Genomic DNA, 12123 nt, shown 5'->3' with positions numbered 1-12123 from the left:
CTCAGTTGCTTTTGCAAAAGCCAAAGGGCTTTTAAACATTACCGTTGGAAAACCATCACCTATTTCCAAATTGCCCATTGTGTTTTCTTAAATTTCTCAAGGAAGATCATCATTTGCAGCCCCAGAACCCTTTAATAAATTAATTGCTACAAAGACCACACAAAAATAGCGTCTAGCCTAGGTTCAATTCAATAACAAATTTCTAAATCCTAATACAAAAAAATCTATAACAAATTCCCAAATCAGCTAAGGAAAAAAAAATAATAATAATAATCAATCCCTTGCAAATTAGGATTCCTCAAAATGCAAAACAAAAAAACATCGGAATATAGCAAAATCTTTCCTTATGCAGTATCTCCCTTTTGTTTGCTCTACTTTGATCCAATCTTCAGTCAATGACCAGCGACCACCTCTCTATCTTTGTTGTTTTTCATTTTCTTTGGATTTGCCAAGATCTCTCTATCTTTCATTTTGATCTTTCTCGGTTCTCACTCTCTCCCCTTTGATGAAGTAATAGTTTAGAGGATGTGAAACAGAGTTAGACAGAGAGACAGAGAGACAGAGAGAGGTGTTGAAACTTGAAAGAAGAAAAAATGTGAAGAAGTGTGTGCTGTGTGGAGGAAAATAGAGATAAGGGACAAATAAAGAAGACAAAAGGTGAAGAAGATGTGGCTGAGAAAAAAAAGGAGAAAAAAAAAAGGTTTTGTGTTGGTTATACGTGTGGTGTGGGGCACAGGCTTGAACAATTTTTTTTTTTTTAAGTAGGTTTATGAAAAAAAAAATTATATTAGAGAAATGCTATCTTTAAAATATTTGTATAACAAATTTTAGTTAGCAATATTTTTACAACAAATTTTAGTAAACAATAAATTATTATTGTTATTATTATTATTATTATTATTATTATTAAGTAATTTTTTTAAGTAAGTATTATTAAGTAGTTGGTTTAAGTATGAAATAAATTCTCTTATATATACATTGTCCTTTTTTGATAATTTACAACTCAAACTGCTACTTTTATAAATACTACCAAACACTCTTTTTTTTCAAAAATAATTTTTTAACAGTTTTTATCAAATACTTAACTTTTTTAAAAAGTCTAATATCATATCGCACTTTTTAAAACACTCACTTTTTCAAAAGCCTAATTTAAAAAAACTGAAGCAAACACACCCAAAAACTTGCGCAAAATCTTTTGGTCTGAAATCCACATATGTAGCTCTGTATTTATAGATTAATTAATTAAATTCTTTTAGATAAAAAACGAATCAAATCTCAGCCCTTCTCTTTAGGCACAAAGAAGAGCATTGCGAACCGACCTAGCTTTTTTTTTTTTTCTTTTTTGGGTGAGAAGCCGACAAAGCTTGTACTTAGTAGTATACTGTATATATATACATAACATAACACCAAAACCCTCTCACAGCCCTTTCTTCTTGTTTCTACTGTCTTTAATTTCTTATGTTTCCACAAAGTACAAACTCTTCGTCCTCTGCTGGTACGTGTTGATCTTTTTTCAACTTTTATTTTTATAGTCTCAATCTGTATTTCTTTTTCGTTTATATTCTTTCTTCCATATCTGTGTTTTGTGGATCTTTGTTTGTATTTTGAGTTTTATATATAGCCTGTGCGTGATCAGTATGTTTCTTGGTACCCAAGCAAAAACTATAAAGATACCTTCTTTTCTGTGAATGCTTCTGATAACAGTATAAAGATACCTTCTTTTTGTTGAATGCCTCTGATAACAGTATGTATTTTTATATGATGTTTATGCATATATTATATAAAACACACATAATATTGCACTTGCACAGCTTCTGCCACATTGTAAATATATGTGGAATTTTGTATCTATGTATGAATTCTTTATGTTTCTCTCTCATTCACTTTCTTTTAATCTTCTTGGTGATTAATTTTATTATGTTCTTTATAGAATACAAGTAATCACAAATAGAAACATAAACTTCTTCGGAAGATTTTCTTATAATAATCTTCAAATCTCTTTTGCATGGGTAGGCTTTGTGGTTATTCTAACCCTACACCACACCACACTATCAGGGTTTAAAGCTTTATGGAATGGGTTTTGGGTGGGTTATGTTTCACGGCCTTAAATTTTCTCTTTTATTTTGGGGGGTAAAAAAAAATAATCATGTTTGTTAGTTTTACTGGTTGCATTGGTTCGCGACAACAAATTGGTAGGCTTAATTAGATACATATATAAGTAGGCACTAAATTAGGTTAGAACTGAATTTGGTACAATAACTGCAAAATTTTGGGTTGGAATTGGATTAATTGATCAAAGTTTGTAAAATCGATTTGCAATCTATTCTTAATAACTCGACGAAATTTAGGATGTAATAACATTAAATATACTTAAATGAAATTTACTCGTTTGATCACTTAAATTAGATTGTTGCATGCCGTGGCGTAATGACATAAACAAAGTTAATGTTAAAGATATTGAAAGTTAAAACCCAAACCCATGATATTATTCAAATCAAGATTCATGATATTATCTCAGTCCAAATTGTACTAATAATCCTAATCCTATTACTACGTATATATGTATATCTTTTTGCTGCCAATTATATATTATATATTATAATGATTTTGGGAGTAAGGTTGTGTTTGTTGTTATTGTCTATGCATATAGGCAGTAGAGAAGTTGGATTCAAACCATAGATATGGGGTACAGCAAAAGGATCTAATTTAATCCAATTAAAAATAATTATTTGTCCGAGTAGTATTAAGATATTAATTTTTGTGGGTTCAATTTATTAGCTCGATTTTTTGTCATTGAATAAAAGACTTGTGTTCAAATTGTATTGTATTTATATTATAAAAAATAAAAAATAATAAAAAAATTGTAATCTTACTAGTATATGTTCTCATAAAATGGTACTCTCTCATATCTCATTAATAATGGATCTCCTAATTAATTTAATTAATGTGAGACATTATTATATAAGAAGAGAGATTCACAGGTGTGTTGAATAATTATTCACTCGAAATTCATATTGATTGTGTTGTGTCTATTTGTTATCTAATAATTTTCTTATTCTCAAGCAGGTAAAACTCTTTCTTATTCTCAAGCATTAACAATGTCATCTTACGAGAAGAAAACCAAGACCAAGGCCATTAACAAGACCACCGGAAACATACCGCAGCAGCAGCAGCAGATGCCAACAACTAGAGGAACAAGAGGGACAAATGAAAAGTGCACCTCAGTTGAGGCTTGGTCACCACCATACATGGATGGCAAGAGAAAGACCACAAACAAGACCACCCAAAACATAACACAACAGCAGATGCTAACAACAAGAGACAAGAAGCAAACCGAGAGCAAGTTTATAAACACACCGCAGCAGCAGCAGCAGCAGCAGCAGCAGGAGATACTAATAACAAGAGGGACAAATGAGAAGTGCACTACTTCAGTTGAGAATTGGTCACCATATAGGGAAGGCATAATGCCAGAAAAACCAGAGCACATGAGCCCAGAGATGGAGTTTCATTATAGGAGGGCATTTCATCATTTTGTGGATGACTTCTTATATAATCCAAACAGGACAACTCGTCGGTTGCCAATTTTTGAACAACTATTCCCAGAGGAAAAATGAATATGGGAGAGCCTTATGCATTTTAGTCTTAGAAAGCAGGGAGCAATATGGACATGTTAACCAATCTAAGCACTCAATGACTCTTTAGCTCCTGATAATTCTTTAGTGGAAAAAACTACAACGTTTAGATTCGAACCAATATAGAGCTAAAGTTTGTCAATCTTTAGTTAGTCAAATGATTTTTGTATTTTTTATGTAATACTCTATAGTGATGCAAATTTCTACAATTCATATTCTATATTTCTATGTCAGGAAACTGCAATTCACTTGGAAGCCAACTCTTGCTCTTTTCATCAAGATGATTGTTAACGGTAAACCTACGCAAAAAGTTGTTATTAGCTAGTTCCTTGGATTCTTTCATAAAAATAAATTAGAGAGAACTTTGAATCTTCAAGCTCCAAAATTACAGAATTTAATTTCAAATTAAAAATCAGAAAAGAACATTTTACATAACAACCGAGCTTTTTTTTGAGCCAACTTTTACTCAATAAAGTTACAAAATAAACTCTTGCCAGTTTGCCAAAACACCACTAAGATTAAAATTTAAAAGTAGGGAAAGTATAAGTTTGCTATATTGTAGGTTTCAGCTTTATGACCATAAAAGGTCAATTGATACCAGAAGCACTCGAAAATATATGTCAAGGTTCACTATATTCATTATCCAAAGTAATTTTTCACTTGTACATTTAAAAAATGCTTTACAAACAGAATTACTAAGAAAAAAATTAAGAGAGTTCAATTACAAAAAATCACCTGTAGTTTCAGGTTCAACAATTAATTATCATACACTTTAATTAATGGTATGACAAAAACCACTTACTATGGGAAAGCTTGTAGATATAAAAGAATCAATAAAACGTTTAACCAGCATGGCAAAGAAATGGATTAACAGCTTATATGTGCAATCTTTGCAGTTAGAGGCAGTGATCATCACACGTTTATATCTGAGCGCTTTGATCTGGCATTACTGCTGAACTCTGAAGAGCCAGTCAGGGAAAATCTGGGGAGGCTGTAACTTTCTGAAACTGAAACTGGCTGCTGAGGATAAAGCGTGGGAGGTGGTGTGAGATTGCGTTGTGCTGGAAGGGGAGGAAACACGTTGTATTTGTAAGGATCATCACTTAAGCTGCTGGCAGTAAATATATTGGTAAGCATAGCTACACATAGGGTGACTGAAAACAAATTAAAAGTAGAAAGACAACAAATGATAAGATAAAGAATTCATGCCATAGAGAGAGAAAGCAGCGTATCAAAGGAGTCAATCAGTAAGACTTGTAACTACCAATAAAAATAAACTACCATACAAAACCCTTCATAGAAAAAGATTTCAGGGTTCTTGTCCTTTCCTCCATCTTTTTGATAAATTAAATAAAGGCAAACCCAAAGAGCTATTATAAACAAATTGAAATGTAATCATATAGAGTCTAAAAATCAATTACCATAATCTATCAAATGCAAAAGATCTAATTTTAATCAAGCATACTTCAGCACAAGATGATGCGGCTGACAACGATGATTATTGTGATTGTAGTATAAACAAGCTCTGAATTGAAAACAAATCAGAAATTGTAAGTGTTCGGCAGAGAGTACCTCGTATTCTTATAAGACTGATCCTCATCACTTAAATCTTCATCTAAACGATGTGAGACTCTCTGCACTGAAGAAATAGACCAAGGAGTTTGTACAGATAAGTCATCTGAAAAGTATCTTCTTCTGATTAGCTGAAACAAAGGGTTGACACAAAAGTTGGATGACATCCCAAAAAGAAGGGAAAGGAAAGGAATGGGGAGGGGCAAAACATACAAAAAGAACCAAGAATACAGACCGAACGAAAAAATTTCACCACAGCTTCCTTGTCATATCTTGCTTCTTTAGCAGCCTGCATGTCCAACATATACACCATTACATATATAAAGTAGTATGACATGCACCATTACATAAATACATATGTTGCATCAAATACTACTGTTTTAGTTTTACTACATGCTACACCTGCCTTTCAATAAGATAGTTTAGGAGTTAAATGACCATCAGGTCTTCCTATATGAAATTAGGAATGGAACCTTTTTTTTTTTTTTTTAAATTTGTTGCACAGGTCTTCCTAACAGACAAGATAAAACTACCCATAATTGAAAATGAAAATAGGAGGATAAAGAACACTTTTGACTCTCCAATTTTCTTTTTTCTTTTTTGTTGATAAGTAATTGTCCAATTTCATTAACTAGTCGCAGTTCTTATAATTATACCATATTGTCCTCCAATTTTTAACATTATTTCAAATTTGTCCTTCTGTCCAAATTTGTTAAGATTAAAATAAGACCATTAGTTCTGGAAGCTGACATTTCTTGTTTACATGGCAACCAAAAACACTTAATTTTCTGTATAAGAAGCCACACCTTAGCTCAAAAACATCACTCATGATACTCAATTATAGGGTCCATGTTGAAACCACTAATATAGCATTAGCCAAGAAGAAAGGAGAGAAAATACCCCAAGTTGAACAAATATTCATGCACTGAAACTTAAGAGATTAAGTCCAAATTCTTACTGCAAGAAGGCCTCCACTGCCTGGAAAACTCTCAGTCAGCGGAAGTTCTTCACTGGATGGAAGCAAACCCTGCTTCTCAACCCACTGGCGAGCTGCATCAACAAGATTGCCACTGCTTCCTCTTGTACCCTCTTTTGCAGCAATATCAGCTTTGTTACCAATAACAATATATGGGACAGGAAGGCCAAAGGGACCTCCAGATCCTAGGGGAGCTGAAAAGGTCCCATTTGCAGTAATCTCAGTTGCCCATTTCTGCAAGCTTGTTTTTGTCCTTCTCTGGGAGAGATCATGAACAAAAATAATACCTGCATCCAAATTTCATGCCAGAACCATAAGTAGAAACCATAGGATCGCCCTGTTTGCAATAAATATTGAGGCACCATTAGTTTCAATGGGAACTGAAATTAGGAAAAGAACTTTATCTCACCATGGAATGATTTGTGTATCACTACAGTGATAATATCAGTATGCTGCTACTACTTATGAGAAATGTGAGATAGCAAGAATTTTATAAATGGCTCCAGAAAGCTTCCTCTAAAAGATAGATTTTTTAAACTTCATCTTTGATTTTCACAGATTTACTTTCAACAAATTACCAAATAACTATGATCAAGTAACAAGTAAGAAGAATTTTCTAGATTATTTACTAAGTTCACTTTTCTACAGCATCAAACTCAAGACTCAATGAGAAACTAATACTTAGTTGGGGCATATATGCATTTGTTTACTCTTCACTTGATGTCAATACACTGGCAACTTGCGGGATGGGTCCAACTGACTAACCCAGGGTTCTCAAAACTCGGTTTTCATAGTATGAAAGTCAAATATGGGATCATCACCGTATAGAACCTGAAAGGATCAGGAGATGCAATAATGTCTACTTATACACTGACTAGTGACAAGCCTAAGCAAGGCAGTGTATTTATTAACTAAATATATGTATCACTTATTGGAAATTACTACACTTTTGGAACAGTTTTTACCTTCTTCAGGTTTGACATACACATGTTCTTTTAGGACTTCTTTCTTTTTTTAGATTTGAGTCATTTTGACATACACAATTAGCTATGAGGAGAATATGTCATTCGTGAAAGGATGGAAATTCAGTAATCACCATTAATTTGTGAATAGAAAAGAGACCGGCAGTCTTTGTAACGATCATGGCCTGACACATCCCATAGTTCAACAAAGAAATCTCTCTCAGCATCACCTTTTATGCCACTTGAAGAGCTCCCAGAATATCCATAAGTAATGTGCTGGATAAAAGAAACAGCAATTACTTGGTGCAAAATTAAATTTCAGCACCATCTTAAAATTTCCTTGCAGAATTAAAAGAATATTAAATCTTACCTTCACACCAACAGTACACCCAATTGTTTGAGTAGGGTGAGTGATGGAGGAGCCTTTGATAATCAAATGAACAAGAGAAGTTTTCCCAACTCCTATCAAAAGGTTATGAATTGAAAATAAGTACCTAAACATTAAGAGAAGTAACAAAAAAAAAAAAAAAAAAAAAAAGAATAAAAGAATGCTATATGTACACACATACAAAAAGCAGCACTCATGTAGTGAAAGCAGATTATGGGTCTTCCTCCATTTGTCATTCATTTACTTAGATTAGCATATCTCATGTTAGGCACGAGCACAAAATCAAATAAATGCCTATGAAAAAGCTCAAATTCAAATCACAGTCTGCATGCTTTAAAATAACTTCAAACTAACGCAGTTTCTCAGCATAGAGCCAATCACTGTCTAGTACAACCTAGTTCTGAAAACCAACATGTATGCGCATACATACAGAAACACACACCCTGGGTTATAAGCACCTGAAGAATTCATATACTTCTTGAAATTATTAAGATCTACAATTCTAATCTTAATTTAAGGTAAAGGCAGGTAAGGTTTTGCCAAAAGTATGGCAACAGTAACCAAGTCCTCCCGACATACAATGAGAGTAGAGTTTTCCAGTAATAAAAAAAATAAATCTCTAAGCCTGATCTCATTGATAACAAGTCTTACTGAATAATTCAATCAGAGTAAATTCTGTCATTTAAGTCAGTCATCCTAACCAGTGAGAGTTTCAAGTCTATGCCAATGAGCTATAGCTCAAATGGCACCAACTTCTGCCTGTATGAACAAGATGGAGGGTGAAATCATGCATTCAAAACCTACCATGTGTTCTGTAACTTTCCAATAAGAAAAAAATATATATATGCCCGCAACCATCTGCCATACAATGATTGAAACAAAGGCCACATACACTTCCAATTTGGAGTTTAAAAGTCATGGAATATCAATCCATCAATTAATATAGGTCTATAGTTTCAGTAATATAGGTCTACACTTTAAGTTCTTGCATGCTTTTCTAAATGTCAGTAATCATCTGAGAATGAAATGAGATCTTGTATAATTACAGTTCATGGAGGTAAGAGTGATAAAAATAAAAGTTCAATCAGTCTACTTAAGTTGCACTTCTTGATCCAGAGTTCATGCGCTAATATAATCCAAATAAGCAAACTCATACAAATATTCACCTCCTATTCATCCAAATTGTTTCAAACAGAAATTAAGTCTCAGCAGCCCTATTCTATATATGGGGTTAACACATAAGGAAATCATTAAACTTCCATCACACTAACACATTACCAGAACCATACAAGCATATATAAAACAACACATATACCAAAAGCAATCAAAATTGCCAGAACCAACATAGAGTTACAAAACAGCAAAGAAAGAAGATTAAGTTAACAAGTACCTGAGTCACCAACAACAAGCACTCGAACCTGACCAGAAAGTGGGCCACCATTTTGCTCTTTGCTCTCCCTCTCCCTATCACGCTCCCCTCTCCAAAACATGTTTTCCTCCAAAAATCACTTCAAACTCCAAACAAAGCCAAACAAACAAAAACCCACCAACCAATTCACTCTCCCTCAAAACTCACACATTCACAAATCTCTCCAACTCTAAGTCCCATCAAACAAACTCAACCTCCATGAAAAGAAACAAGTTTTCCAATTGGGTACCCCGGATCCCAATCTCAAATCCATACTAAACAAAGATTAGCCCAAGATCTAAGCTTGAATTACAAAACCCATTACTATACATCTCCAAAAAAAAAAACCCAATAACCCCAGCTGCAACAAAATAGATCTGGCTACAAATCTTGAAGTGGGTCTCTTTGGAAATCACAAAAAATAAGAACTGGGTCAGTTAAAGAACAAGTTTAAGCTCACAAAACCACAAAAACAAGAGGCGGGTCTTGCTCCAAATTGATGGAGGAGTTCAGTATTGAATAATAGACAACAAAGAACAAGATTTGAAGGAATAGGAAATGAGTGGGATTTTTGGTTCTGTGTTTTTTTTATTTTTAGGGTCCAACAAAAAATGTTGGAAACAAAATAAAAAACGGTAAGCAAAATTGGTTTAGATCGGTGAGGCTCGAAATCCAATGTGGGTGCTTGGATTTGCTGGAGAAGATGAACAACTAGGCAGGAATAGTGTTCTCTTGCTATTGCTGCGTGTTGTTCACCTTAGTAAAAGCGCGTGTATAATTTAATGGTTCATTCATATTCTTAATTTTTTTTGGATATTTAATATTAGTTAATAAATAAATACAGTAGGAAAAAAAAAGGTTTAAATTAAAGCATCTGTTAAAAAAAAAAAATCACTTGTTTAATTGGAATTTGTTTAGAAGAGATCAAAATCTAATTTAATCATAAAATCTTTAACGCTGCGCTGCTTTATCAAAAATAAATACTGAGTGAACCAATTGGGTGGAGTTGAAGTGGTGTGAAATTGCGTTGGTTCGGAAATTTCATATGCAACATGTCTTTATGGTAAAGAATTGAGAATTAGGCTTTTACTATTATATAAAGTAATAGAAATGATTGAGTTTTTTTTTTTTTTTTTTTAAGAGAGTTTGATTTTATGATGTTTGCTCTTAATAATAATTTTTTATATTAAATCAAGACATCAATTAGTTTTTGATGTAGGCATGAATTAAATCTCAAATCACTTAATTAATCATCAGAGACTTTACAAACTAAGCTAATTGAAGCTTATTATTGAGTTTTAATTAGTTTAAGGTAGGATAGAATGGATAGCATTATTTGTAACACTAAAAATTAAATTAAAAATATATACATAAAAAAATTTTGGATTTTTTAAGTTTATACAGCAACATTAAAGAAATTACTATCAAAAATCATTTTATTGTGTAGGTTTTTTTTTTTTCTTTTTTTCCTTTTTTAGCAGAAAATTAGTTAAAATATAGTTGTCCCTAGAAAAGGTGAATAATTAAAAAACAATACATAAGAAAATAATATAAATATTTAAAAGAAAAGGTTGTTATTAAGAGATTAAATTTTGTAAGGACGTAGTGTAAAACTTATATTTTACCACTCCAATCCCAACATACCACATCATCTTATTACATATTTAAAAATAAGTACAATCACATCCAATTAGTTCTAATACATACATACATATATATAAATATATATACACACACAAAACTAAATTAAGAGTTTATTGAGATGTTATTAGGTGTGGTAGGATGTATTAAATTTTAAGTAAAATGTGTTAGGCTTTGTGGAGCCTAGTTGTGTTTGATCTGGTTGACGACTCGACCCGAACCCAAAATAATGGTGCGTGATTTTTTAATGGGGGATTTTTTGAGGCTTAGTCCATGGAGCGGAGGCTTGGGCTAACAGCCCCAAGCCGGAGTGTTCATGGACAAGACTCCTGGGGGTCTGGGAGCAATGCCCCTGAGAAAAAAATTTTGGCCTGTTTTGTAGCCCATTGTGAATCCTGTGCGCAAGATATAGAAACCAGTTTTGGTGATTAGGGTTTTCGTCTTGATTGTTGTCATTCTTGAGAGATTGAAACACTGTAGCCACACTTTGTATTTTTTCCTGATAATAGTGAAATCCCTACAACTCCGTGGACGTAGGCAAATTGCCGAACCATGTAAATATTGTATTGTGCGTGTGATTGTTTTCTTTTGACACAAGTTTTCTCTATTTTTGTTTTCACGTTTTGGAAATTTCAGGTTGAATTCTCTATAAAATACTGATGTGACAATCTCTTATTTGAAATTGTAAAATTTGGGTTTTACAACTCATTCTTACCAAATTCAAACTCTATTATTAAACGAATGCATGACTATTTTATGTTCATTTGCTTGATTCTTTTTATAAAAAGAAATCAGATTCAAATTTCCTTAACCTTATTTGTTATAACAATATATATATATATATATAGGGGTATTAGGCTAGGAGTTCATTATCTATGTGTATATTGAGCCTGAGGCCCAAGCCGAGGTTTGACGAGGTGGTCTATCGTTCAGGGGAACGTTTTGAAAAGTTCTATTGGCACAGATAAACATTGCAGAAACATAGGACATAGGAGAGTTCTAAAATATCTAAGGAGAAAGCTGCTACCACCACATTAAATGCTCTGTATCTAACTCTCTGGCCACATTAATATGAAAGTGATACATTAATAGTAGTTTTCAACCTTACAACTACTACACAAAGACTTATTGAAGGTGCTAATGGGACAAGTATCAACACCACCCATCTGGCCTACATGTGGAGGGTAAAGATGAAAGGGGAAGAGAGTATAAAATAAAAAGGAAGCAATAGGAGAAGAGGATCGAGAAACTAAGAGAAAAATACTGTAGCATCAAGAATTGACTTTGTAATCAAACCTGAAAGAAATATATAAGAGTAGATCTCCTCAAACCTTGCCGAGGAAGATTTTTCTCAGCATAAACTTGTCTATCTTCATTCTCTTGTCATCTGAATCCACTTTAGTGGTTGTTTGATTTATTAAAGCCCAGGTTTCCAACTCACTCTCTACAAATTCATTGGTTTGGGTTTTCTGAGCTTAAGTCTACCCACTTTTTGGGCTAGAGACTCAAATCTGGTATTTACAATATATATTTATATCATCAAC

The 12123-nt window shown here is 33.0% G+C and overlaps 2 protein-coding genes across 7 annotated transcripts; one reads left to right on the top strand and one right to left on the bottom strand.

Moving 5' to 3' along the window:
- The first annotated feature begins 1416 nt into the window (after window positions 1-1416).
- On the top strand, window positions 1417-3822 carry LOC136065390 (uncharacterized). The gene is made up of 2 exons (XM_065768517.1): window positions 1417-1495; window positions 3067-3822. The coding sequence occupies exons 1-2, from the start codon at window positions 1459-1461 to the stop codon at window positions 3612-3614; spliced, it is 585 nt and encodes a 194-aa protein (XP_065624589.1). The 5' UTR covers window positions 1417-1458; the 3' UTR covers window positions 3615-3822.
- A 502-nt stretch (window positions 3823-4324) lies between these two features.
- LOC111996171 (small GTPase LIP1) lies at window positions 4325-9703 on the bottom strand. Of its 6 annotated transcripts, none has more exons than XM_065768508.1 (7): window positions 8921-9703; window positions 7513-7604; window positions 7277-7418; window positions 6163-6467; window positions 5418-5493; window positions 5205-5271; window positions 4325-4693 (listed from the first exon to the last, which is right to left on the bottom strand). In XM_065768508.1, exons 1-7 carry the CDS (start codon window positions 9018-9020, stop codon window positions 4579-4581), a joined length of 897 nt encoding a protein of 298 aa, XP_065624580.1. In that variant the 5' UTR covers window positions 9021-9703; the 3' UTR covers window positions 4325-4578. The 6 variants fall into 6 exon arrangements, with proteins under 6 accessions (XP_065624580.1, XP_023883909.1, XP_065624578.1 ...); XM_024028141.2 differs by having other exon boundaries at window positions 4325-4743; window positions 8921-9702; XM_065768506.1 differs by having other exon boundaries at window positions 4325-4740; window positions 8921-9700.
- Window positions 9704-12123: the final 2420 nt, after the last annotated feature.

Source organism: Quercus suber, unplaced genomic scaffold, assembly GCF_002906115.3.
Source record: "Quercus suber isolate HL8 unplaced genomic scaffold, Cork oak 2.0 scaffold_952, whole genome shotgun sequence".
In the NCBI taxonomy this organism is placed as follows: domain Eukaryota; kingdom Viridiplantae; phylum Streptophyta; class Magnoliopsida; order Fagales; family Fagaceae; genus Quercus; species Quercus suber.
This window is presented reverse-complemented; position numbering and strand designations above follow the sequence as displayed.